Below are 26,578 nucleotides of genomic sequence, written 5' to 3' on the forward strand. Positions count from 1 at the left end.
GGGCTGGGGCGCCCACCTGGGGTCTCGGGTTGTCTAGGGTCGGTGGTCTCCCATAGAAGCCATGAACAGTATAAATTGACTAGAACTTCGCGCTGTATGCCTTGCTTTGAGACACTTCCAGGACATGCTTCTGCACCAACATGTCCTGGTTCTGACAGACAACACGGCCACCAAGGCCCATATCAATCGCGAGGGAGGCACGCGCTCCCCCTTATTAATGACAGAGACAGACAAGTTGATGACCTGGGCAGAGACTCACGTTCTTTCCCTGAGGGCGGAACATATTTCAGGGGCCTCCAATGTCCGAGCCGACTGGCTCAGCCGGAAGCAATTAGACCCCTCCGAGTGGAAGCTCCACCCGGAACTGTTCCAGTGCAACATCAACAGGTTCGGCCTTCCGACTGTAGACCTGTTTGCCAGCTCGGACAATACTCAACTTCCTCGATTTATTTCAAGATTCCCGAGTCAGGGGGTACTCAGTTACGACGCCCTTCGTTGTCAGTGGCCTCAGGGTCTGCTATATGCCTTTCCGCCTCTGGCCCTCATCGCAAGGGTAATAAGGAAACTGATAGTGGAAAGGGCGGAGGTCATCCTGTTAGCTCCTCATTGGCCAAGACGGGCTTGGTTCGCTGACCTGGTGGCCCTGTCAGTGTCGCCTCCCTGGAAAATACCTCGAGACCGGATCTCTCAGCCAGGGGGCAGTTCAACATCCAGACCCCAGTTGGCTGCACTTAACCGTGTGGCATTTGAGAGGGTCCTCCTGAGGAGGTGCAATGTCCCAGAGAAGGTGATTGGCACCATTCAGGCCGCCAGGCAGCCCTCTACCACGAGGATCTATAAGTCATCTTGGCAGACGTTTTGCAGTTGGTGCCGTCTACACCATGTGGACCCTACGTCTGCCAGCATTTCTGACATTCTGGTTTTTCTGCAGGATGGGTTTGACAAGGGGTTGGCTCCTTCTACCTTGAAAAGACAGGTGGCTGCTTTATCTACTGTTTTATCCAAGGAAGCTGCTTACCCGCTAACTCTTGACCCGAGAATTAAGGGGTTTTTGAGGGGGGCTTCAAATATTCGACCTTCTATTATTCATAGGTATCCAACTTGGGACTTGACATTGGTTCTGCAAGCCCTTACTGCTCCACCGTTCGAACCTATTGGTTCAGCCAGTCTCAAGCTTTTATCGTTTAAAGTGACTTTTCTCTTGGCCATTACCTCTGCCAGGAGGGTGTCTGAACTGGCAGCATTATCAATTCAGCAGGATTTATGCATTTTTAAGCCTAATACGGTGGTTCTTAGACTAGACCCAGCTTTCCTGCCAAAAGTTAATTCCAGCTTTCATAGATCTCAGGAAATAATTTTGCCAGATTTTTGCCCTTCTCCCAGGCATAGGTTGGAAGATCAGTGGCATATGCTTGACGTTCGTCAGGCGCTCAGAAGATACATCGCACGAATGTCGTCCTTTCGTAAGTCGGAGGCCCTCCTGGTGTCCTTCCACCCTTCTTCTTTGGGGAAGAAGATTTCGTCTAGGACAGTGGCTTGTTGGATCAAGGCGTGTATTGCCCTCGCCTATGCCTCCAAAGACAGGTCGGTTCCAGGTAAAGTGTGGGCCCACTCTATGAGAAGCGCTGCAACTTCTGCTGCGTGGTCTACCCAGGTGGTGGACATTTGCAGGGCAGCCGCCTGGACATCTCTGACGCCATTTGTTCACCACTACAAAATAGACAGTTTTGCGTCTGCTGAGGCATCTTTTGGACGCAGAGTGCTGCAACAGGTGGTTTCGGCATCCAGTGGGGGGACCAGTCAGCCTCCCTCCCTTTGACTTCTGACGCTTGGGTATATCCCATATGTAAATGAAGTGACTTAGCAGCGCAATGGAAAATGGACGTTGCTTACCTGAACGTCCCTTTTCGTTGCACTGCTTGTCACTTCATCCTTCCCTGTTGGCTGCCTGGTCTCGGGCAGTGGGATTGTTTGTATTTTATCATCAGTTCTTTTGCATGACTCGTGACTTCGCGAAACAACTGAGGAGACGAGGAGCAGAGAGGGCGTGGTTAAAAGATTTGAGGAAACTCCATGCTCAGTCCCTGACAGGAAGATGACGAAATCCCATATGTAAATGAAGTGACAAGCAGCGCAACGAAAAGGGACGTTCAGGTAAGCAACGTCCATTTCATACTTTCAGTTTTGTTTGCCCCCTGAGTGGCTCTGGACTTGGAGGTGGGAGCATGCTAGGCAAGGAGCCATCCTAGCACATTTCTTTTGAAGTGTATCATTGTGTGTCTGTTTACTTTCTTGTAATCCTTTCTTCTCTAATAAATGTAAATGCAAACAATTATCTTCTTGCTTATTATCCCATAAGTGGGGGCAATCATTCCAAAAGCTGGCAGAGTTCAGTAAAAGTGCTATATTTGTCCTATTACCCAGCTTCCTCATGACGGAAATTTCCGGAAATTTTCCCTAGCATTTGAGCTTGCCTAGCTGTTTGGAATTGTAGCTTTCGGATGCTGAAAAGCAAAAGAAAGCTGAAATAAAATTGGAAGCACAATCACAGTTATACATGATTTTCCACATAGCAACTGCATCATTTAGCATCTGAGTTGTCAGTCCCAGTTGTGATTGCTAAACAACTAAGGAGCCATGGTGCCTCAGTGGTTAGAATGCAGGCTAACTCTGCCCAAAGCCAGGAGTTCAATCCTGACCAATTTAAGGCTGACTCATCCTTCAGAGGTTGGTAAAACGACCCAAATTGTTGGGGGCAAATATGCTGATATTTGTAAACCACTCAGAGAGTTCTGTAAAGCACTATGAAGTGGTATATAAGTCTAAGTGCTATTGCTATAGTGCTATTGCTAACCAAGGATTACCTGTATAGTAATTCTGAGAAACAAAGCCTGGAAGAACTTTTGAGAACTCTCCTGCTTGGCCCAAACAAAATTGGAGCAGGAATCAAACTTTAGAATAGCTTTTAGGTGATAGATAAAACTATGAGTTACCTGTCAAAATAATTGAGTAAATTGGTTTTAAAAAGTGGGGCAGGGGTTACACAAATACTGTATATAATTGGACGCAATCACAATATCACAGATTTTGAGAACCCCTGTGTTACATCATTGTCAGTCTTTGGTAACTGCAATAAAATCCTATTAATCCTGGTCCACCAACAAAGTTTATGAATTTAGGTGTTTTATATGTGTATTATGATACTTTGAAATACTGATATTTTCCTGTGGATTGGATTTCAGCCATTTTCTAACTTCTAAAAGAACTACTTTCCTTTTCGTAATGGCTAATATTTTATAAACTACATATAAAGAAGCTTTCTTTTTAATTTGTGTGTGTGTGCATGTGCGCTAATTTGAGGCATAAAAAATTAGTTTGTATTTAGACTTGACATACCCAGACCAAGGAATGAAACCAGAATATTAAACTAGAATAAAGAAGAATGGAAAAAGAAAAGAAATTTGTTCCCAAAATATTTCTCCCTGTCTTCTTAATTTATGAAAACTAATGATGGTGTCAATTGCTTTTTATATAATGACAGCAAACAATTATTAATGGTTTACTGGTTTTCTATGGGGGGAACACCATGATGGCCTGAAGTAATTTCCAAGGGGCAGTATATTTCAAATTCTTCATCCTACCAATTAAAGCCTTCCTGCAGTTGAATGACATATGAATCATGAAAATAATTACCTAAAATTATTTGCACCCACATGTTCACAGTAATCATTATAATCATGTCTTAATTTATTTTGCTAATTTCTAAGACCAGTGGGCCTTTATTGGGTTTGTCCAGAGTGTAGCCCAGGCAATTGAATGTTGTTAGTGCCTGGCTATTTTCTCCAAATTTTTACTTATTTATGCCTATGAAAATTACTCCTAGTTAGCTGGAGTTTTCTTTGGCTTGGAGAGATAGAGTTGGCTGGAATTCCAGACAATTTTAGGCTCAGTTTACCTCCAATTCAGCCATTACAATATCAAATGGTAGCTCGGTGGCTGTGGAAGGGCTCCTGAATCAAGATATATTTCAAACTAGGAGTGGTCTTTTCAAAGAAATGCAAGAATTTGCAAAGATGAATTAATAATATTTGTAACATTATATATTAAAATATAGTTTATATTTTTATATTCTAAATATAAATATACTAAAATATTGTTCAGTTCATACATTTTCTCAAGATTTTACATGTACTCTTGAATTCCTGCAGATATATCTTAACCATTTAGAATTTCAGAATGAGTGTGGTAAATGTTTACACATCTCTAATATAATTTTTTTTTCTGTTAGAAAGAAGGGTAGATTTCAATGCATCTAAGATAAACTCCCATACAGCCTATCTTACAAACTTTGAATGGATGAAACAGCTCTAATATTAAAATCAAGAGCTGAGGGCAAGTACTTTGATTAGATGGGTGCATATTGCTTTATAACATTACAGATTATAAACAAAATACCCTTTTGTTGGAAAAGAATAATTTAGGTAAGCTATACGAACCAATTCAAAATTAGTGTTTTTGTATCATTGGTATTTCTGATGATCTGAAGTAAATGTGTAGATATTGTTTCATATTATATCTTCTTTTCAAACATTATATCAAATACATGACTCTTCTTATATTTAATCCACCCTTTATTTACAGTTCTTCAAACTGTATCAAGAAAGAAGCTGAGCTGAACCCCTAAACCAGAGGTGTTAAACTCACGGCCCGCGGGCCAGATGCATCATGCGCTGGCCTTGCCCACCCCTGTTTTAAGTGAAGTGGGGGAAAGTCGCAATATGTCACGACAATGCAAGTTTGACAACCCAGCCCTAAACTTTAAACATATCATTTTGATAAGAAATTAACCCAATAGTGTTACCTGTCGGAGCATTAGCCACAGCTTTTGGCTAATGAGAAACTTGTGCAGCAAAAATTCAAAACTGAGCTATTTTTTGCAAGCAGCTCTAATTTCTTACAAGAGGGAACTTGCATTTCTTTTCTTCCTTGGCTTTAAACCTATTGGCCAGATCTTCCCTTTTGAGCATTGTAGCAGCTATTGAAATTGTATTTTTCATGAAGAGCACAAGTCAATCATATCCACTTGGTTATCTGAGCAGAGATCAGGAATCCTCACTGTGTCACTTGCTAAAGGACTGCTGGAAATGTGGACACTGTCTCCTTTCTCTATATTGTGTATGTTGGTCCAGCAAGGGGGAGAGAATGTTTTGAAATGTGTTTGGCATTTATGAAAATCCTGCATTATTTAGTCAAGAGAATGAAATTGTTTCAGTCTGTTGCACAGAACATAATCGGAACACAGCTGTGGAAAAATCAGGAACAATTAGCCAGAGAGAATGGGGAGGAAACCTGTTTTCCTGGACTGTAGCTGATTTAAAAATCACAATTTTAGCCAATGTTTCCTAACCAACCATGGGATCACGTACAAAAATCATTCTTAGATTATACAGCACCGGAAAAGCAATTTTACTCTAGGTCTTGAAACTCAGCTGTGCTTATTCTATTTTTAGTGAAAACACTTTTAAGTTAGTTATAGACCTTTATCCACATACAAGACTGGGGTCAAAAGAGATGGTTTGTTTTAAGTCCAAGTTTTGTAAACCCTTGAGTACAAGGTGAACAGGTTATCTTGATAAAGCTGTCCTGCACTGGGGCTGCAAACCTCATTTATGGAAATCTTCAGGGCAGGATAACATTAAGCTTACAAGGAGCATTAGTGCTATTTAAGATATGTTGCAGTCTCCTTTCTTATGTGCTAGTCAAGTCAAAAATCCCCAAAGAAAAGGAGAATGTAGGAAAGTGAAACAGAGATGGATGTTTTTAAAAAAGCAAAACAGAATTTCATTACAGATAATGTAATTGCCAGTATTTTCAAAAGACTTCTGTCCTGTAACAAAGACGTCTTTTAAGTCCAGTCAAAATGGGTCTCTGCCTTCAGTTTTTCCATGAAATAGACTAAGAAAAATCTCTTGTTTGTGGTTGAGCAAAAATTAGAACTATGCTGGCAGCCTGTACCCAAATACACTACATTAAACAATAATAGGGTTTTGTTTGTGGCAAAACAAATAATAATGTTCTCTATGTCTTCTTTATGTGGCACAGCACTGTTCTTTATCTTTTTTTAAAAAAAAATACAAATTTAAATTTTTGAACAGTTCAACTGTGTTTTACAGAAACAAAAGAAGCAGTAGTAATACAAAATGTTTGCAAGTAGTCCTTGACTTAAGTTGGGACCAGAATTTTGAGTGCTAAATGATAGTCATAAAGCAAAACAGCACATGATTACATCGCTTAGCAATAGCAATTCTGGCACTCCCTATTACAGTCATTATACAAAGGCAGCCAGCCATTAGCTGAGAACCTGTCCCAATCCTGTCAAGCCAAGCCATTTCAGGCTTGGTTCCTTCCAGCCCTGAACCTCAGTAAAGTGAGGAACTGCCTCCACCTCTCCCCTAGCTGCTTCTCATCTCTGCCATTTTTGTCATGCTGCATCCTGCCTTACTGGGCAGCAAGCAGCCCCAGAACCATGTGGTTACGGGATTGCAAGAAGCTCCTGAGCCATCGCACAGCATGACACCATGGTCAACCGCCTCAGCTTTGCAGTGGAAAGCTTCAACGTCCAAGAAGCCCCACAAAATGCCAGCAAACATTCATTCACCCAGTTGTCTTCTCTCCCAATTCCCTTTGCCTTTTGTACCCAGCTGCTGAAACAGATGCTACTTGATGGTTTTGTTTTCTCCTTTTTGGATCTGTGGTCCAGGTTCTCTGGTGAACACTTTTTACACGGGGCTTCCCAGCCTGCCCCAGCAGCACAGTGCCAGGGGGCAGACTGGGGAGGGCCCAGCAACTGCCATTAAGTGTCAGCAAGCATTTGTTTGCCCAGCTTCTTTCTCTTCCAGTTCCTTACACTGACCTGTTATGGCTGAAGCAGGATCAATTCACAGCCTTCGCTGTCTGCTTTTCACTGCCTTTGCAGTCTCTTTTTCAGACCCATGACCACCATGTCACCCTGGACACTTCAGCTTTTCTGTCAAAGACATGGTTTCCCAATCTGGTCTAGCAGCACAATACAAATATGAATGTCAGTCAGTGGGAAGGCTGGAAGCTGTTTACGTAATGAAAAAAATGCCAGGGGTTGGCTTGCGCTTCCTGCATGTGGTTCTCTGAGACAACCCTCAGCATTTTCCCATTGGGCCAAATCCTCGCTTGGGCTTCCTGGGTGCTGTAGCTTGCTGGGGAGGTATAGGGCTTCCTTTGTGCCATATGCTAGGGTGAGTTCAGGTAGATGAGTCTTCCAGGTGGTTTTATGTTGCACCGAGGCTTAAGGGTTTCTTACAGTCCCAGAAGTGCGTGTGTGCAAGCAGCTGCAAAGCCATTACAGATATTATAAAAATTATAAAAGATAATTATAAAGTTATTGTGTGTGTGTGTGTGTGTGTGTGTGTGTGTGTGTGTGTGTGTGTGTGATAAAGGGAGGAGAACTTGTAGCTCAGAGGTTAATACAATTGCCTAATATGCAGGCAGCCCAAGTTCGAATCCGAGTAAGGGTATGGCTAGCTGATGAGAGCTAAATAGCTTGAAATAGATCTATACTAGTCTCCCTTTATTTCTTTATCAGCAAATATAAATTTGAGATATATATATATCAATATGTGTATATATATATATATATATCAATATGTATGTATGTATGTGTGTATGTATGTTTGTATGTATGTATGTGTATACAAACATAGGTGAATAAATGTTAAGATGTGTAAATGTCAGTAAAATGTAGTGGTTAGCATGTGATCTTGTGAATAATTAATTTTTGTCATAGAAATTGAAAATGGCTGTTAAAATTTCACTGTGCTATATGGAAATAAGGGTTGGTGTATTAGCAGAAATAACAATAAATTCAATGCATAGAATATGCAGAAATGAATAGACTAACACTAGCAATTAAGGAGAAAGAACAAACAAAACTAAATGACATGGGACTTATTTTATCAATGGTTAGATAACAAAAATGGAAGTTAGAAACGGGAAAACAAAAAGAAAAAGATGAGTGAAATAAAGAAGATATGTTAAGATCATTTTAATATTATAGAATTAATGTTAATGTAATGAATATGGTTGTAAATCTTGATCATTATTTTACAAAGATATTTGTACCCAGATGACACACTGTTTAATTGAAGATGGAATTATTATATTAAAAAATAATATATATATATATAAATCCCAGTAAATTCAATGCAGTGTAAAAGGAATACATAAGTATAAATAGTAAAACAAGAAAAGGAAATAATATTGATATTTTTATTGTTTTGTCATCTCAGTAATGAAATAAATGAGATAGCTACCATTTCAAAAAAAATTCCAACTTATTCTGATGAAAATTAAACAGGAAATGATATGTAGAGGAAACAAAGGATGAGAAAATTATATTGGATAGAATCAAAGTTACATTCATTCAGTACTGGATATCACCCATATATTATAATAGTTACTTGTATCAATATTATCTGAGAAAATATATTGTTTTCAAGAATTCAAGCATTCCTTCAAGTTTAAAAGCATTTTAAAAACATGGGTGTGTTAGCTTTATCTTGTTTTGAATGTTTTTAAATTTATTCAGTGCAATAGCTTGATCTCTTCTTTAGGTGAATGCGTCTCGACAAGAATCCAAGCTGATGGAAGAATGTGACCTGCTTATAGAAATAATCCAGCAAAGACGTCAGATAATTGGAACAAAAATCAAGGAGGGAAAAGTAAGAATTTTATCTTTGAGATTCTGAAATAGATTAAGATTCTTACTAAATAGTTTATGTTCTACAAAATATCTAATTTCTTACTTAAGTATTCTACAAAATGCACATCTTGAAATCCCCTTGACAGCTGCTTCATTTATTTGCCTGTCTTATTTGTTTGTCTGAATTTTTAAAATAAACATTTCAGTCTTCATTTAAAATCTGTTGAATGCCTGTTGAAAGATAGCATCTTATGTTATTTTATCTTTCTATTATATGACACTTTATATAAATAATAACTGTACAAATGATATTTGCAAGGGAAATTCTGCTTTATTCACCAGAATAATTTATATAGTAATATTCTAAAATATTTATGCTTTGTTTGAAAAATTTCCTAGGGCAAAAATTGACTATAAAATAAGAATTAATAACATATAATCATCTATATAGATATTATAAATAAGTATAAATTATTATATCTATTAAAGACACACAAATTAACTTTCTTAGTTTGCTCTGTAAGAAAGCAAAGTCATGAAGCATGTTGAAGGAAGTTGGGACCATTAGTGTTTTACAGAAGTAGAAATTTAATGAAATATTTTATTGTTAATAATATACTACACATATTTCTGATTTTAATCTCTGTGCAAGGTAAATCTCAGATAGCCACTAAAGCGTGGTTACCTAGCTAACTTTGAAATCAGTTTCACCATGATCCTTGCTTTGTTTATGTGTTTGTTTATGTGTGTGAAAGAAGGAGGAAAGGAGGGAGAGGGAGTGTGTGTGTGTGTGTGTGTGAGAGAGAGAGAGAGAGAGAGAGAGAGTTTAGTGCCTAGTGTACTGTAATGTGCGTGAAAGAGAGAGGGAGGGAGGGGAGAGGAGAGAGAGAGAGAACATATGCAAGCTACCTACTGTAGTACTTTACTGCTAAAGTAGCTTGAAGAAATCAAACCAATTCCCTATGTGAAAAAAAAATTGGCAAGAAATAATGTCAGAGGCAGGTTAAACAGGCAGGTTAAATGGTTCACTTAGCTGTCAAGACACTCCAAATAACTTAAAATAGAAAGCCCTGCAGGCAAGGGCTGTTTCAGGACCATAGTTCTTTAGGTTATTGTTTGACAAGTCCTGAACTTCTTTACACTATTAATAAGACTCAGGTCCACCTGACAACCTTCTGTATAATCTCCTTGGTTACTTAACTGTAGGGCGAATGCATATTCTACCACCAAAGTTCATATACTTTTTACAAAATAAAAAATGCTGTTCCATTCCAAACTTTATGTTTACATTAAAGGAAAGGATGGGTTTCTTTTTTATTAACAGATGTGCTCATTACTGTACTTTATGCTTGGGGGGGGGAATAATTTAACAAACCCAATACATTCATTCCCAAACAAGGTATGTACAGCGGTTAGTGGTCATGACAGCCATTAGTGGTCATGACAGCCATTTCCAAATAAGGACAATGTGCCTTGCATTTTTCCAGCAATTCCAGCTGCTTTAGCATTATGAGTATGTAGTTAAGCAGTAGAAATGGTATATCTTGGAATTAACATTTCATATAAGTTGTCCACTTTCTCAGCCTAATGTCAGTAAAAGGCACTACAGAGTCTGGAAGGGTATTCGAAATAAAGGCCTGGTATCCACATGCTAGATTTATAGACTGTTTTCTAAAGTCTCAAGCCTTACCAAGTTGCAGGTAATTTGAGGAGTTCTTTTGTTTCTTTAGTGAGGAATGTCAAAGATTCAAATCTACATGATTCAGAAAATAGATCTTGTTTTTGTTAGCAATATAGGATGCTTGAGTTGAAAATAAATACAGGTAGTTCTCAACTTATTATCATTTCTTTAGTGACAATTCGAAGTTTAATGGCATGGAAAAAAGTGATTTACAACCAGTCTTCACCCTTAAAACAATTGCAGCATCCCCATGGTCATGTGATCCAATGACAGGCTTGCAACTGACTGTATTTATGATGGTTGTAGCACCTTGGGGCCATATGATTGTCATTTGCAACCTTCCCAGCTGGCTTCCAACAAGCGAAGTCAACAGATTAAATGTCAAGTGAATTGTTAAGTCGGATTCACTTAACAACCACACAATTCACTTAACTGCAGTGATTCATTTAACAGTTGTAACAAAAAGGTCATAAAAGTGAGAATGGCTCACTTATCAACTGCCTTGCTTAGCGCTGGAAATACTGGTCTCAGTTTCTGTTGTAAGTATAAAAATAGTTGCACTGGATTAGACACAGGGTTTATTTAATATGCCATTCTATTCCCAGAGTCTCAATGGAAAGCTCTCAAGCAGGATATAACAAAAAAGTTATTTTTATTGTTCGGAGAATTGCAGTCTTGAATGTAATGAAATGTATGTTTTTGTCAAGTTGCTAAAGAAGGAGAGTACTAGAAACGATTGAGGTGGTCTTTACCTTCCATTACTCTTCCATTTCAGATGTAATTCAATACTGCCTCAGTAGGTTCATCTGAAACATAGTTGCAGTGAAAATAATCTACTAATTCAATTGGATTTACTGTTAAATAAATGTTTAGCATTGCAGTGTAATGAATATTAAAAGTGAATTGGAATTAAAACGTCCCATTTGTATCACACTGATTATGCAGTATTGTACCCACTTTTGTTAATATACCCCACTTAGCTGGGAAAAAAATCCTCCAGGAAAAGACATTTCCAAGGATAAAGATTTGTTTTATTGTCAAATTATTCCTTTTGTTCTGAGGTCAAGAATTAAAGCACCTTGGCAAACACAGTAGAGCCTAATGGCAATTGAGATTTCCTATTACAAAAAAAAAGAGAAAGAAAACAAGTTGTGGTTATTTTGGATTACCCCACTCTGGATAATAATAAATACTTTCTTAGAATTTAGGCTCGTATTGAAATAGAAGAGGAAAGCAATTGAGCTGTTTCCTTTGGTACTCAATTTGAGTTATGGCTATGGTCTTGAGCTATGGTCAAATGTTAAAGCCCATTTTTGTGTCCACAGAAGTAACAATTTTCTTTTTTGCTCCAGGTTGGGAGACTGAGAAAACTGGCCCAGCAGATAGCTAATTGTAAGCAGTGCATTGAACGCTCCACCTCTCTCATCTCACAGGCTGAGCAATCTTTGAAGGAGAATGATCATGCACGCTTCTTGCAGTCAGCTAAAAATATAACTGAAAGGTAATGCCATAAACTGAAGAGTCTTGAGAATTAGATAACTTCGCTAACTAACCATTTTCTTTATAATAATGACAATCGGGTGTTTCAAGGAGAAATCAAATCTTTGTGATGCTCAAAAAAACAGACATTTAAAGAAGTATGTAATGCAGGTATAAAACATCAACATATCCAACAACTGGTATACAGAGGCAAAATGTCAAAGACAGATTAAGAAACATCATTCTAGAAAAATGTTAGAATACTTCCATATAATTGCATATTATGACGGTGGTGTGGCTCAGTAGTTAAGATCCTGGACTTGTCAGCTGGAAAGCCAGCCACCCTGGTTTCAGACCCAAGCTCCATGCAATGGGGTGAACTCCCATCCTCCCACTAGCTCCTGGCAACCTAGCAGTTCGAAAGCATGCAAATGCAAGTAGATAAATAGGTACCACTTCATTGGGAAGGTAACAGCACTCCATGTCGTCATGCTGGCCATATGACCACAGAAATGTCTTCAGACAGCGCCAGCTCAATGGCCGCCTATAGTTGGCAACAACTACTGGAGTAAAATCCACAATGACTCATTATCTTTTCTTGCATTCTTCCATATTTTATGCTATTAAAACTCTTATTGTGTTTATCTATTTGTCCCTTTGTATCCTCAAACAGTAGTCCAGGTGGTACATTATACAATGATTTTTTAATCAAAATCTGCTAACCTGAAGAATGTGTAAAAATCCAGGTCTCATTAGTCCTGTGGAATTGAAATTTACAATGTTCAGGACAGTTTTATTTGCAAAATTGTGGCAGTTGCAACATCCCTGTGATCATCTGATCATGATTTCTGACACCCCCTGCCAGCTGCCCACAAGCCCAGCCAATGGGAAGGCCAGCAGAAAGTTGGAAATCATGTCCATTCTCACTGGTTTTTTGCCTGCCTGTGATATTTTCTGTTTATCTGCTTAAGTAACAAAATATTGACTCATTATTAAAGTTAGTTCAATAACTAACTGAAATGCAATCAGTTGTAATGAAGTTCAGTCTTGAGATTTCAGATTTTAGATGACAATTCTTTTCCTTGGAAGCATTTGAAGCTTTTTAACATAGCTCATTTCATGAATGGCAAATTAGCAAAAGATACTGAAAATGTGTAACACCTAAGTATATCAGTCACTTTTAGGAGAAATTATGGTAAAGTAACATTGTTCATGGATTCCATTATAAAGATCACAAATTTAATTCTCAGCAGCTACAAACAAACAGGCAGTAAGTACCTCATGGTATTAGGTAGTTTTCTATATTCTAATTGACATGTTGCTGATCAGGGATATGAAACTTACATTAAATGCATGTTAACTTATTTTAAAAGTAATAAGTTTTAAAATTTTGCCTTATGTATCCTCACCATGTAAAATAATTTTCAGAACTAAATCACTTGTTTTTTATCTTGTAGGGTTGCCATGGCAACTGCATCTTCCCAGGTTTTAATTCCTGAAATTAATCTTAATGACACTTTTGATACATTTGCACTGGATTTTACCAGAGAAAAGAAACTGCTTGAATGCCTTGATTATCTGACTGGTAAGAATCTAACTATATGTAGGAACATGTGTATTTGTTTTAACATAGAGAAGAATCCATGTGATAACATTCATTGGATAAAAAAGAGGTTATTGTGATTTAGGGAAAATAGCATTTTAATGAATAATCTTGCAATACTTTTTTTTGAAAATATGTAGATGGGGTATACAATCCTTCCCAGTTGCCAGATTTGTATATAATAATATCAGTTTAGCTATGTTCAATAGGTTCATACAACAAAGAGATGCTTAGGCAATGTTCTCATTTAATAGGATTTATAAGGATCAATCAGTGATTGTAACGTATTCTGCAGTCTGTTTTGACCTCATGAGAAAATAGTCCTGAAATCTGAGATCTCACTATTCGGCCAGCATTAACTAACATCATTGCGGTATTTTCTCACAGTCCAAAATAAGTTTGTTTGTTTGTTTGTTTGTTTATTAGTTCAATTTATATGCCACCCTTCCGAAGACTCAGGACGGCTTACAACGCACTTATAGCAATAGCCTTCATTCTTTTGTATATACCTGCTTATTAGGGCTTTTTGGCCCCCCCTATAAGCAGTGTTTCTACAAAATCAGTTTATTGCCCCCACAATCCGGGTCCTCAATTTACCTACCTCGGAAGGATGGAAGGCTGAGTCAACCTTGAGCCTGGTGAGATTTGAACTCGCATTAATTGCAGGCAGCTGGAAGCTAAGTGCTACATAACAGCACTTAGTCTGCTGCACCACCAAGGCTCCTTAAAGCCTAAGTTTGTGTTTTATTACACAAGCTGAAGGCATTCAACATGAATATTCTCAAACTGTTACCATATCAGAATACCATAGGTAAAAGTAATACCAGTCTTGGGATGGGATTTGGAGAAGATACAGGATTTGAGAGGTTCAATGACACGAGCAGCAAGATCCATTCTGCATGGAAATTCCATACTATAAACAATTGTTTGTAGTATTGTTTCCATACTATAAACAATTGTGTCTCTACGTTGATGAATTATATAAAGGATCTTCTAGGTAATATTCTTTCATAAGTTTATGCAACGATATCCAACATGTTTTTTTTCTTGTTTTCATATTTTTGTGATAAATGGGAAAATGACTGTCTGAACTGTAACAACTCATATAAACCTTTTTCAGCTCCAAATCCACCAACAATTAGAGAAGAGCTTTGCACAGCTTCTTATGACACAATCACAGTTCACTGGACTTCAGATGATGAATTCAGTGTGGTCTCCTATGAACTGCAGTATACTATCTTCACTGGACAAGCTAATGTAGTTAGTAAGTACAAAGTATTTTGCATCCAGTTTAATTTTGACTTCCACTAAATCATTTTCCAACATATAAAACAATGAGCAAAATAAAGATAGAGAAATATACTTTACATTTTCATTTAGAATCTAAGGCTATAAAAATGAAGCATTGAATTTGAGCAACAAAACATTCTATTATCTAAGAGATTTATGGGGAGCTTTTAGAATTTTCACAAAAAAAGTTATTTAAATAGAAGCACAACTCAGAGGCTAAAGATATAATAGCAAAAGCACTTAGACTTATATACCGCTTCACAGTGCTTTTTCAGGCCTCTCTAAGTGGTTTACAGAGTCAGCATATTGTCCCCAACAATCTGGGTCCTCATTTTACCCACCTTGGAAGGATGGAAGGCTGAGTCAACCTTGAGCCTGGTGAGATTAGATCTGCTAAAATGCAGGCAGCCCGCAGTCAGAAGTAGCCTCCAGTACTGCATTCTAACCGTGGCTCAGTGCGGTTCATAATGCTTTAACAAGATAAAATTATAATTAAACAGCCTTTAACAGTATAATTGATATACAAATTTATTATAATAGTTATTTTGCAAGGGATATGGCATGGTGTTATGCTAATTTGATTTTAAAAGAGAGAGAAATTGCTCTACTTCCCCTAATTTCACTACAAGGTATACAAAAAGGAATCCCAAACTTCTGAAAGCCCCCAACCTTTCACTATAGGCATAGAAATTGGTATATCACATTACAATTCATAGAAAAATGAGAAAGAGGCAGAGTTGTGGAGAAGTTATGTATCATTTGCATTACACTTGTGAAGCAATTGTGTCTGCAAAGGGAATGTTTCATAGCTATTTATTCACTTTTACTTTGCAAATGTCATAAAACTTGGTTCAGTTCTTCATTTTTCTTAACTTAAATGGGCAGCAGAATCATTGGCTTTTCTGAAACATATTCAAAAAGTATCATAAATTCAAACTTGAAAAGTAAGCTGAAGTATTTATGTAGTCACATCAAGTTGCTATACATTGCTGTCAATGTATACAGGATTGTGAAAATATTTCTGTCAGTGTATTAATACTATATCAGATGAATTTAGCAATAGGAATCCTTTGTGGAAGTTGATTCAGTTTGATCTTTTGTTCATGCTAAAAGTCTTTCTATGAAGTCTTGTTTATTTTGTCATGAATCAATTTAAACTTGTTACTCAACAACTGAATACCATTATCTAGTCATTCACCTAGAAAGTTACATTTTCCATATTCTAAACTGTTTAATGATTTTTTCCACCATGTTCTTTAGTTGTGAGAGAATGTTACTTAATTTTGAACATTAAAAACTTTATTTTTGATTTTGATCTTCACTCATTTAGATTAATATATCATGTCATATCATATCATATCTCATGTAACCTTACTTTAATTACTTTTGAGCCAATCAGTCTTTCTCAGCCCAACTACCCAAAGTTGTGGGGGAAAATAGTTAGCACTATGTATACACGTTGATCCCCTGCTAGAAAACATGGGCTATAAATATAATAAATGAATGCACTGGGATTGTTGTCTTTTTATTTTATTTGTGATACTTTTTGTAGGTTGCTTTACTACCTTGGCTGTGGGTTTTTTACATTTATTTGTATATGATAAGGTCATATGTTAAGTGTTTCTATTTTACTATCAGACATCTTACATGCTTATGGTAAAGGTAGCTGATTTATTTTATTTTTATTGAATATTTAAACTATATAAACATGCATTTTGTCTTTATTTAGATTGGGTAGATTTTTTTACAGTAAATAAAAATAATGAGGCAATGAGAGAAATCTAATTCAAATTCTTGATTAATATCAAATTTCTTAAGTGATACTTCATAGATTTTTTTTTAAATGGTGCTTGTCTGCCTCCTGAAGTAGATATTTTTGCACTTTTGTTTTGTTCTTCCAACTAGAGATGGAATTAAGAGATGCAACAACTTTTTTCTTGCATCTCTTAATTGCACAATGTATATCTTGAATGTGTGTGTGTGTGTGTGTGTGTGTGTGTGTGTGTGTGTGATCATAAGAATAATTAGAACTGGACTGGAGAAATTTATTATTATTTTTTAGTACTCGTTTTATTTCAGTTTGTGAGCTTTATATCATTCATTTTCAAAAGATATTTTTAAAAATCTGTATATTAAAAGTAGTGTATGTTACTAAGTAATGTCTTAATGCTGAAATATATGTTCTTTGTAAATTAAGAATATTCTTCTTATATTTGAGAAATGATCAAACTGGCTCTTCACTTACTAACCAAGTGCATTCTGTTGAAACATTATAAATTGGATTCTAGATCCAGAATCTAATTTACTTAATATTAACCTAAATCAACTGTTCCCAACCTGATAGGAGGATTTCTGATTAGTGAAGTTAAGGTTTAGCTTTCAAGGAATTCAAGGAATTCTTATGTCTGCAATAGCAGCAACCGTGCTTGGTCTTGATGTTATCACCTTACTAGCACTTCTGGGGATAGCCTAACCTTCTACCTGTGAGTAGGCAATTTCCATGTTTACAAGAAAAATGGAATTAGTATTCAGTAGCTAAGCAGAAATCTATCCCAAGCTTAACCCCGTGTACCCATCTTTCACGTTACTTAGCATTTAATGGTTAGCATTAGCTATGTTTTAAAAATATTTTTAAATAATTTTTATTTACCTTCGTTTGGTTTAGGTTAAGCATCAAGTTTTAACCTAACTTTCAATGTATGGCCAGCTATATTTCAAATCACTATATTTCAAAATATAAAACAAACACATTATTTACTGATGGAAAAGGATTGTATTAACCTGGTCACCTCATATTCTTGTTGAATGGTTTAATAATAAAAACCAGTGATTAATTCCATATTAAATAATGATGAAACATGTTTCCTAACACTAAACATTGAAAATTGAATGTTTCCTGAATCTTCTGGATACTACTTAAGCTACATCATGTATATGAAAATATCCAATGAAAGTGGGCAAAAACAGGAACATACAAGCTGATGATATAGTTCTTGGAAACACGTATTTTGTAGCAAGCCTGGATGTAAAGTTGAGAGTCTTAAATAGCAATTAGAGCAAGACAATAAAGTGAAAAGGCTGTGAAAGAATTCGACTTTCTTAGATTAATCACTAGCAGGCAGGAAAAGCTAATTGCTAGTAAACTGTGCTTCACTCTGACCCACTTTCTGCCTAGCATTATGCTGATGGAAAGCACACTGTGTGGTGAAGACAATACATCAGCTGCAAAACTCTGAAGAGAGACTTTAAACAAAGTTTCTATTGTGGGGAAAAGAGCTGAGGATGTTATTCCAGTCTTAATGAAGTAAAGCTTCATAATGAATCAGCATGAAATATTTTGCCTTAATAGACTGTGAGGGTGGCAAATATTTATTGTATGATGTGGTTGAGATAGACTTGTCATTTTACATAACTTATCACAGTGTGAAATGTGCAAAGTATGGTGTGACAAGTAGCTTCTGTTCTGTATAGTTGCATTAGTGTGTGAACATTTGGTGCCGACTCCCCTTTCTTTTTTGGGCAGGCAACTTAGTGATCTCTTGAGGTTTTGGATGTCATTCCTAAATGACTGTGCAAATGATGCTTTAAAGCACTGGGGGACATAATGTCAGATACTTTTAAGTAGAATATTTTCATACTGAATTGTTTTGAGAATTGAGACTAACCAGTTCTAATGATGTTTCTTGTTTTGCTGTTTTCTGTTATAGCTTACAGAAATAAAAATAACATTTTAGTGAACTAATTATGATTAATTGTGTTTATATCTGGCTTGCCCATCCAGACAATACTGAGTATCCAAAAAACAAAACAAAGAACAATCAATGTTAAGGATATTGTTGTTGTGTTACCAACCAGCAGAGTGTAGAGCACAGAGAAACGTTGCTGAGAGCAATGAATAAGAGATGTGCAAACTGGTTTATCAAAAGTTTACTTTATAGTGAAAAAACAATCTCATAGTCTTTAAACAAATCCAAGTCTTTGCCAGTTAAATCAGTCCAGTGATACAAGAACTTCTTACCACACAAACAGTAGTTAGTTAGAATAACAAACTCACTCTGGTTCACAAACCACGATGGTAGCAAATCCATCCAACCAATGATAGCACAATGGTTGCAACTCCACACACAATGGTAGCTTGTCATCAACTGAATATGTTATAGTACCTTTCTTAAATACGTTCACAACTGACTCAGCATTACAATGAATCAGCAGGAAAGCTTTAAAGTCACACAATACATATTCATATTAAAGTCACAGAACACATATATTGCCTGGACAACTTGTTAGGCTCAAACCATATCCTAACAAGTGAGGTTGTTACAGAGATGCCATTTAAACTGAAGTAGTGTGTATATTGTATACAGTTTTAAATATATTTACTAAGTCTGCACTATTATTAATCTTCTCATCGTTCCCACCACCCATCTCCTTCCATTTATGACTGTATGATTGTAATTTTGTTGCTTGTATCCTTACGATTTATATTGATATTGTTTCCGGATTGCTTATTTGTACCCTATGACTATCATTAAGTGTTGTACCTTATGATTCTTGATGAACGTATCTTTTCTTTTATGTACACTGAGAGCATATGCACCAAGACAAATTCCTTGTGTGTCCAATCACACTTGGTCAATAAAAAAAAAAGATCTAATATAGGTAGTTTTCGACTTACAACAGCTTATTTAGTGACCGTTCAAAGTTATAATGGCATGGAAAAATGTGACTTATGACTGTTTTTCACACGTATGACCTTTGCAGCATCCCCATGGTCACATGATCAAAATTCAGATGCTTGGCAACTGGTTCATATTTATGCTGGTTGCAGTGTACTGGGATCAGGTGATCAGCTTTTGAGATCTTCTGATAAGCAAAGTCAACGGGGAATCTAGATGCACTTAATAACCGTGTTACTAAGTTAACAAACGTAATGATTCACTTAACAACTGTCATAAAAAGTCATAAAATGGAGCAAAACTCACTTAACAAATGTCTCACTTAGCAACAGAAATTTTGGGCTCAATTGTGTCTATCTGTACAGAGGTACAGATAGAGGACTACCTCTATAGTTTTGTAAACTTTTCTTTTTAGTACCTGTGCACAATATTCTTCACTTGTTTTGACATTTAGTATTTGTCATGGTATTAGGTAAGCAAGAAGTTGAAAGTGAATATTTTGTCATAAATTGAGAGTCATGATCATTGCAAAAGAAATGGAAAAGCTCATCAATCAGCCAATACATTAGCAGAGAAGTAATAGCTGTTATTTGATATGCAATGACTACATATTTATTCTTTAGAAACAATGTTTTGGTTAACATCTGACCACATTTACAATTTAGACTGTTGAAGTGTTCTAGAATTTGCTTTCCAAATTCTCCTATTAGATCAATATTCATTATCCATAGGTCAATTAGTAATTTAAAATATTGATTTTTTTAAAAAAAGATGAATTAATATCTAATTTTTAAAAAAGATGTATTAATTTCTATCCATTGCTTCTTGTCCTGCCTTCATGTATTTTGGAAAATACTTTGACCCTCTATTCTTTGTGGCAACCCCTTAGATATTGGTACACTGCTGTCATGTCACTCCTAGTGCTTTGTGTAATGTGTAATGACTTTGTGTAATGAACACAACTAGTAACATCCCTTGTCCCTTTCCGTTCCATTTATTATTCATATTCTTTATAAACTTCCCTCTAAAAGTCTTCCAGTGGGGATTTTCCCCCTTGTTAAGTCAATGTCATATCTATAAGAGAATAACAGATTTAGAAGGGATTCTGTTTAATTGGATGTGTTGATTACTTGGATGTATTAGGTCTGTTTTTAGTAAAAATGTTGTTTTTTTACTTTAAAAGAGTGATTGATTGATTCTTTATAGATAAATTCAGATAATTTTCCCTTTGCAACTATGTGCATAATGGCTCAACTGGCTATAAGAGCCTGAAATACATTTAAGAAAATAAGATTTTACAATTTGTCAAAAGTACTGAAATCTGGAATCTTGGTAGAAAGCTTTCTAATGTCTCTGAATTCATCTGGTAGTTATATTTGATTTACTACTCTGTCTCCCTAATTAAGCACAGATTTAAAGCTCATTCAGTCACAGTGATTTTCCTGCACTCATATTAGCATTATGCTTACTTAGTGCAAAAACATCATATATGGCCAACCTATTACATATTTGTGCCAGTGACTTTTCAAAAATCTAATTACATGGATTGATGAATTCATTACCAAGAAATTATAGCCAAAATGGGATGCTACAATTATATACTAACACAATCATTTCCTTTGAACTATGTAAGGAAAGGGAAAGAATCCAGTCTACATATTGAGCTCTGCCTCCCCACCAATTAGGAATGGAAAATGCTATGGTCAATTGTACTATAATCTTTAATTAGAGTCCATTTCATTAATACTTAATGAATAATTAATAATAAAATGAATAATTAATAAGAACCGAGGTGGTACAGTGGTTAGAGTGCAGTACTGCAGCTACTTCAGCTGACTGCTAGTTCAGCAGATCAGCGGATCAGATCTCACCGGCTCAAGGTTGACTCAGCCTTCCATCCTTCCGAGGTGGGTAAAATGAGGACCCAGATTGTTGGGGGCAATATGCTATTTAGTATATTGTCTTTGGTGTAAGCCGCCCAGAGTCCTCGGAGAGTGGACGGCATAGAAATATGACAAATAAATAAATAAATAAATAAATAAATAAATAAATAAATAAATACTTAATATTATTTGATTAATAATTAATATGCTTCTAAACATGAACATGTGCATGAATTCTGCAGAAAACATGAGGGCATCCAGCAAATTACAATTTGTCTGTTGGCCAGATAACATTTGTTTATAGTGGATCATCTTCAGGATACTTTGCTACAATATAGATAGTTTTATTATTTATTTATTTCAGTTTGTATGGCCATCCATCTCAGATTCATGACTCTGGGTAGCTAACAGCATTAAAAGAAAATATAAAAGATTAAAAAAAACAGAAAACCACCTGCCCACAACACACACAGAAACAATGATCAGGGTAATAACAGAGGCATTAATCACAAGTCAACATAACCAATGTATGGACCAAGCCACACCTTTCTGATCCCCAATCGTAAAATATTACCAACTGTAAGTTAAAATATTAAGAAAACATTGATTAATATATATGATTAAACAATATGAAAAAATAAAATAAATACATATAGAGAAAAATTCTTTATTATTATTTTCAACCACATAGGAAAGAAAAGCATCACAAGCTTAATAAAGAGCTTGACAATTGTGCATTCTTAAAGATTATCTATCTACATATATGTTTGTGTGTGTGTGTTGTATTTTAAATAATTAAAATGCGTTAGTATTACTAATTGACTCTTACACTGATGTTTTTTATAATTAAATATTACATATTATATCATTAAATATTACAAGGATTTGCCAATGATTTTCTCCCACCCACCAACTTATTTTTGGAACTTTTATCACCAATAAATTTTTGAGTAAAAAAAAATATAAAGGATTATTTCCAGATTAACTTTCCCTTCCAGGTTCTCAGAATTCTGCCTAAAATATCTCATTACAGCCAGTGTACTTATCTTTGATTTGTACTTATAGAGTATTTAAAATTTATACTGTACCATATGAGATAGTTTACTATCCTTGCTTTAATGCATTTCTTTTTAAAATCAAAAACATGAATTTGTTTATATGATCAAACCAGAATGATCGATTCCAAATTTTGTCTTATCTCATTGTCATCACAGTAGCACAGGCTCCCAATATCCTATAGATGGTAATACCTTACAAAAGAAATGGAAACTCTATAATATCCCTGTATTATACTGTTGAAGGGAATTTGGAAGTTGTTAACTTTCCCTTAAGAGTTTTAGTTAACTGAAAAACAGATGGCAGGACTGAAACCATTTTCCCAAAATACTTAAGACAACTTATCTGATTAAGTTACAAAAATTACCTATAAGTTTATACCACTTTTTGAAATTCCTATCTTTTTTTTTAGGTCCATCCTTCCCCCTCCCTCCCTCCCTCCCTCCCTCCCTCCTTCACTTATATCTTATAGGAGCCTTTTATATAACTAATAAACTTCAGCCTAGTTGTCATCTCATTAGAACAGTAAATTGCCCCCAATACAGACTGGCTCTTTTATTTCAGTTTTTTTTTTTATTATTCTTGAGATGGAGTGTGGATCTCATCTCAAAATCAATGGAAAACTTACCGTTGATTGGCCAGATGCTTAACTGTTCAAAGAAACAAAGGACTTCTGCTCCTTTGAATTCTTGAACAGCTTCAGGTTCACCTTATTTCAGGGGTAATGAATGAATGCTTCGTAAAACAATTAATGATTTTGATTTGAAATGCAGGTCTGTGTAATTCAGCCGACAGCTGGATGATTGTTCCAAATATTAAACAAAACCATTACACAGTGCATGGCCTGCAGAGTGGCACCAAGTACATATTTGTTGTTAAGGCCATTAATCAGGCTGGCAGCCGCAACAGTGAACCTGGAAAGCTGAAGACAAATAGTGAGTAGTTTTACATTAACCTAAATGCATTTGTTTCTCATCTTGATCTGACTCAGTTAGACACTTGAAAAGTACAGAGATAATGTACTCCCTCCCATTTTAGTGTTTTCCTGTACAATTCTTATTCCATTCAGCAGAAATGTTTGCTAAAGTCTTTCAGCCTGACAACTTACTATTAATATTTATGGAAGCACCTAAACTCTGAAGCACCATGAACAATTTAGGGAAGGATACAAAGGGAATACTATTTACTTTTGCTTTCTAAAGGTTTCCATTCCATGCTAACTTTTATTTATTTTTATACTGTATACTGCTTGCTTAAGTACATTCAAGGTTTCAACTTACAAAGGTCCAAATAGCAATTACTGAGAAAACAAGGCAACTACAAAACTTAGCAGGACCATTGAATAAATTAAAATAATTGGGGGTGGGAGAGGACTTATGGGAAAATAATCAAATAGCTTATTAGGGACTTCATCAATAGAAATTAAACACTTTTTCATGCATGCTTAAAACTGTTATCTTGTTCATATTCTAGGTCAGCCATTCAAACTGGATCCCAAGTCTGCTCATAGAAAGCTAAAAGTGTCTCACGATAACTTGACTGTGGAGCGAGATGAAACCTCTTCTAAGAAAAGCCACACCCCTGAGCGTTTTACCAGCCAAGGCAGCTATGGGGTAGCTGGCAATGTGTTTATTGACAGTGGACGTCATTACTGGGAGGTGGTTATCAGTGGAAGTACATGGTAGGTGGGTCAACACAAAGAAACTGACAAAATATTATAATGCAGCTTTAATCTGTGGGTTTTGTTGTAGGTTTCTGCAATAGTAAAAAAAAAGTTTACTGTAAAGGCATCAGCAGTTCAGATTATATTAACACCTTAAATCAGACCTGATGAGACCAGTTTACAATGTTTCTAGAATCAGGACTGAAATCATAGCTTCTAGGCAGAGACATTTCCGGATTGGAATTCATAGCCTTTTATAAATCCATTCTATTCCAGAAACCATATCAGAACTTAGAAGAATGAAGAAATCAATTTGAGAATAGATATTCTACTAGTAATTTTTTTAACTAATAGTTCAGAATAGGGGGGGTGCAATGGCTCAACAGGTAAAGATGCTAAGCATGTCAGTTGGAAAGCTGACAGCCCGAGTTTGAAACCTAAGCACCACATGATGGAGTGAGTTCTTGTTACTTGTCCCAGTTCCTGCCAATCTAGCAGTTGGAAAGCATGCAAATGCGAGTAGATAAATAGGTACCACTTTGATGGGAAGGTAACAGCATTCTGTGCACCTCTACATATAGCCATGCTGGCCACATGACCATGGAAGTGTCTTCAGATAATGCTAAGAAACAGAGATGAGCACTGCCCCCTTTATCTGTAATAGTTCAGAACAGTTGTTTTAACCTATGTAAACTAAGCCTTTTTCATTTTGACTGCTACAATTTTATAACATGGCTCTTTTTATAGCAGAGAAATTTTGGACAATAAGATTTGCATGAGTTGCCTCTCACAGAATAAGGAAGAACATGAACTAAATATATAGTGTTCTTGAACTGCAAAAGTCATTTTTAAAGGACATATGGCTTCAGCAAATACAGTAAATGACATGAATTATATATTTTCTTAATTTTGTTTTTGTAGGTATGCCATTGGTGTTTCTTATAAGTCTGTACCAAAACATGAATGGATTGGAAAGAATTCTGCTTCATGGGTTCTTTGTCGCTGCAACAATACATGGGTGGTGAGACATAACAGCAAAGAAATTCCAATAGACCCTGCACCCCATCTTCGCCGTGTTGGCATTTTGCTAGACTATGACAATGGTTCTTTGGCCTTTTATGATGCCTTGAATTCTCTACATCTTTACACTTTTGATATTACATTTTCACAGCCTGTGTGCCCAACGTTCACAGTCTGGAATAAATGTTTGACAATAATAACAGGCCTTCCAATCCCGGATCATTTAGATTTTATTGAGCAGATGCCATGATCAATACTGAATGAAGATGGATGATGAATGTCCTATGGACCTTACCTATACTTTTACTGAACTTTGATTGAAAAAGGGAAATACATTTCATACAAAAAAGAAGTCTTTACCTGTTTTCAGCCAACAGTCAAAACAGGAAGATCTCCTTGGACATTACTATTTGTTTTGTATTAAAAGCAAGATATGGCTTTAATAATTTTTCAGATTGTTTTTGTATCTAGTCTCCTTCAGAAAACTTATAAATTATTTATATTAAAAAAAAAAACCCTTCTAACAGGAACCCCCAATTTGGTATTTGCATCTGAGCACCTCATAACAAAGACTTCTTTTTGCACATGAAGAGCTGTGTCACAAAGGTTCCTACTAGATGTCTCCAATAATTTTATTTTATAATAGAGTTATTTGGAATTATTTGAAAGAAGGATACAATACTTATTCATCAATTTTGTTCTTATTGTGCTTTCCTAGCAATCACTTTTCACTCCATGAAATACCGCTTCAATTTGGAGCGTATTAAATTATACTTTAATGTATAAAGTCAGTGTCTGAATCAACAGCAGTTAATATTATTGATAACAATTTTCTTAAATACTAATTATTCACCTCTGTCACCGTTAGGAATATGTATTTTGTATTTTTCTTTTTGGTTTCAGAAAACGGTCAACTAGAATGAAACAACTAAGATAGATCTAATGTTATGTATTAGATAAAAGTATCACTAAGATGATCAATTTCTGATGGTATTGATTTGGATACATATCATTGAAAAGGTACACAAAGCAGCCACATGCAGTGCTAGGGATAGGCAATGTAAAACTGATTTTAAGTTTAAAAATGAGATTTTGTTATGTTATAGTATATCAATAAAAATAGTAAAAGGAATCTGTTTTGTAAACAGTGCCGGAAAGAGCCATTCTTCACTCTATCATTCTGTGGGACTTTGAAGGGATCCAGGGTTTCAATTTTCTTCTTAATGCATTTCTTTTGAGGAGTAAGGTCTATAGGATCAAGTTTTTGAGGTCATGAATTTTTTTCAGCAAGAATTCCAAATGAAAATACTTAATTGTAAAATCTTCACATAAAGACTGAAAATACTTTTGCTTTAAAAAGATACATTATTAAACCAATGTATTCTGCTGAAAAGATATTTTTTTTATCTGAATGGAAGATCAAAATAATTATAGAAAGTATGAGGGTCACTAAAAATATCAACAATGAGGTAGTAAATCTTTTTTGTCTATTC

At 35.8% G+C, this 26,578-nt stretch overlaps 1 protein-coding gene across 13 annotated transcripts in view; it reads left to right on the forward strand.

The window, feature by feature from the left end:
- Positions 1 to 26,230, forward strand: part of MID1 (midline 1) — a 264,924-nt gene extending 238,694 nt beyond the window's left edge. For all 13 annotated transcript variants that reach the window (XM_034435531.3, XM_087871433.1, XM_087871437.1 and 10 more), the window contains 7 exons: positions 8,646 to 8,753; positions 11,768 to 11,916; positions 13,352 to 13,479; positions 14,618 to 14,761; positions 23,176 to 23,337; positions 23,876 to 24,083; positions 24,987 to 26,230. In XM_034435531.3, the coding sequence (XP_034291422.1) occupies positions 8,646 to 8,753; positions 11,768 to 11,916; positions 13,352 to 13,479; positions 14,618 to 14,761; positions 23,176 to 23,337; positions 23,876 to 24,083; positions 24,987 to 25,335 (1,248 nt within the window). In that variant the 3' untranslated portion in view covers positions 25,336 to 26,230. The remainder of the gene's footprint in view (positions 1 to 8,645; positions 8,754 to 11,767; positions 11,917 to 13,351; positions 13,480 to 14,617; positions 14,762 to 23,175; positions 23,338 to 23,875; positions 24,084 to 24,986) is intronic.
- Positions 26,231 to 26,578: the final 348 nt, after the last annotated feature.

The sequence above is a fragment of the Pantherophis guttatus genome, chromosome 5 (assembly GCF_059756535.1).
Source record: "Pantherophis guttatus breed Tessera chromosome 5, ASM5975653v1, whole genome shotgun sequence".
In the NCBI taxonomy this organism is placed as follows: domain Eukaryota; kingdom Metazoa; phylum Chordata; class Lepidosauria; order Squamata; family Colubridae; genus Pantherophis; species Pantherophis guttatus.